Source organism: Merops nubicus, unplaced genomic scaffold, assembly GCF_000691845.1.
Source record: "Merops nubicus isolate BGI_N331 unplaced genomic scaffold, ASM69184v1 scaffold11001, whole genome shotgun sequence".
NCBI classification, from domain to species: domain Eukaryota; kingdom Metazoa; phylum Chordata; class Aves; order Coraciiformes; family Meropidae; genus Merops; species Merops nubicus.
This window is the reverse complement of record NW_008589011.1, coordinates 5,332-7,392: the sequence shown is the minus strand read 5'-3', so window position 1 is coordinate 7,392 and position 2,061 is coordinate 5,332. Positions and strand designations below refer to the sequence as shown.

Below are 2,061 nucleotides of genomic sequence, written 5' to 3'. Positions count from 1 at the left end.
GTGGGCAGCCTGGGCCAGGGGCTCATCACCCCCAGCATCAAAAATTTCTTCCTTCTCTCTAGTCTCAATCTCCCTTTTTTAGTTCAAGCCATCACCCCTTGTCTTGTCCCAACAGGCCCTGCTCAAAAGTCCCTCCCCAGCTTTCTGACAGGCCACTTGAAGTCCTGGCAGGCCACCAGGTCTCCCTGGAGTCTTCTCCTCTCCAGGCTGCCCAAGCCCAGCTCTCTCCTGCTGGCCTCCCAGCAGAGGGGTTCCAGCCCTCACATCATTCTTGTGGCCCCCTCTGGACCCGCTCCAACAGGTCCATGTCCCTCCTGTGCTGAGGACTCCCAGAGCTGGACACAGCACTGCAGGTAGCACTGCAAGTGAGGTCCCACCAGGGCAGAGCAGAGGGGCAGAACCACCTCTCTCCATCTGCTGCCAACACTGCCTTTGATAGAGCCCAGGAGGTGACTGGCCTCTGGGCTGTGAGCGCGCATGGTTGGATCGTGTCCAGCTCTTCACCCACCAGCACCCCCAAGGCCTTTTCTGCAGAGCTGAAGGACATCTCTGTCACACCACTCCCAGCCTGTACTGATAATGAGGACTGTGTGCATTTCATGGTAGTGTTGGGTTGATGGTTGGACTTGATCCGAGAGGTCTTTTCCAGCCTTAATGATTCTATGACTCTGTTCCTATGAGAAGCAGCACAAGCAGCCTGTGCAGCTCAGGGGCTGCTTCTCCTGCCACAGCAGTAACGTGCCCTCCCCAGGCCCCCCACTTTACTGCTGCACAGTGACAAAAACTCACTTGGTCTCTCCCCAGTGCCCCCCTACCCCTGTAGCACAGCAGACATCTTCCGTAGCCCCTAGCTGTGTCCATCACCCAGTCTTTCCTCCAGACAAAGTGCCAACTAATTAACAAAAGAAGCTTCGCTGCCGCTTTGTGTCTTAATTTTCCATCGCCTTTACATGAAGCGTCAAAATCCTTAGTACGTGCTGGTGGCATTTCCTAAGCGGTGCCTGGGGGCCTGGTGCCTTTGAGTCACCTCTGAAGATGAACCTGGAGACTGGAACAGTGCTGGGCTCCCCGTCCTGCTTCCCAACACATGCAGTTACCACGGGTAAGGGCAGGAGCAAAGCTGACCCCCAGGAAGCCACAGCAGCACTGCTCTCAACCCCGGCCCTGCCACTTGTCCAGCTGCTTCACCAGCATCCCTCAGCCCTGCTCCCAGGACTGGGATCTGCTCCAGGAAGCTCCTTGTGACATGGAGCCACTCAAAAGCCACCCCCAGTTGTTACCAGCTCGAACTGACATGTGAAGCTCCTGGCTGCAGGGTGACAGAGGCAGACATGGGTTTGCTGGCCCAGAACAAGGCCAGAACAGGCTCCAGCACCAGGGTCAAATCTTGGTCTTCACACCAGTGCTGTGATGCAGAAACAGCTAACCAAGGTCAGTCAGTTGAGGAATTTATTCAGATCCTAAATAAAAGTTTTGGAAAACTGATCTTTATGGGGGAAAAAATAATTGTCCGAGAAAAACAAAATAAAATGGGAACACAGCAGCATTCGCTTAGCCTAAAAATTAATTAGGTCCCATTTTATTGTGAAAATTCCTCCTGCGATCCAGGTCCTGGTACCTGGTTACGTTCCTCATGAGCCAGAGACCTGCCCACCTCCTCCTGGTGAATCCACAGCCCCTCGAGGGCTCCTCAAGCTTGACCTCTCACAAAGGTCTCAGCCGTTGCCGTCACCTGATCAACAGCTCGCAGCATAAAACCAAACCTTAAAACAATTCCAAGAGGACTTTTGGCCAAAAGAAAAGTGACCCCTGGACAGGCGAGACCCAGGAACAGGAACCATGGGGACAGATGCCATTGCCACAGGGACGTGCTCGTGCTCGGCAGGTTCATCCCGCGGAGCTCCACTGGTGCCCGAGCAGGTGCAGCTCTCACCCCACTGAGCTCAGTTCACCGTTTTCAGCTTCTTGTTGGGGAGCTCCTGCTGGTTCTTGGCTTCTTTCCGCTTCTGGTGGGGCGCTTCCTTGTTCTCACCACCCGCCAGTTTCTCCAGGGCCAGGGCC

The 2,061-nt window shown here is 54.9% G+C and overlaps 1 protein-coding gene across 1 annotated transcript in view; it reads right to left on the bottom strand.

Moving 5' to 3' along the window:
* Nucleotides 1-1,943: 1,943 nt before the first annotated feature.
* Nucleotides 1,944-2,061, bottom strand: part of LOC103781721 (zinc phosphodiesterase ELAC protein 2-like) — a gene marked incomplete at its 5' end in the record, with an annotated part of 5,118 nt that continues 5,000 nt past the window's right edge. The window contains one exon of the mRNA XM_008949443.1: nucleotides 1,944-2,061. This exon is cut by the window's right edge and continues 122 nt beyond it. Within this exon, the coding sequence (XP_008947691.1) occupies nucleotides 1,944-2,061 (118 nt within the window).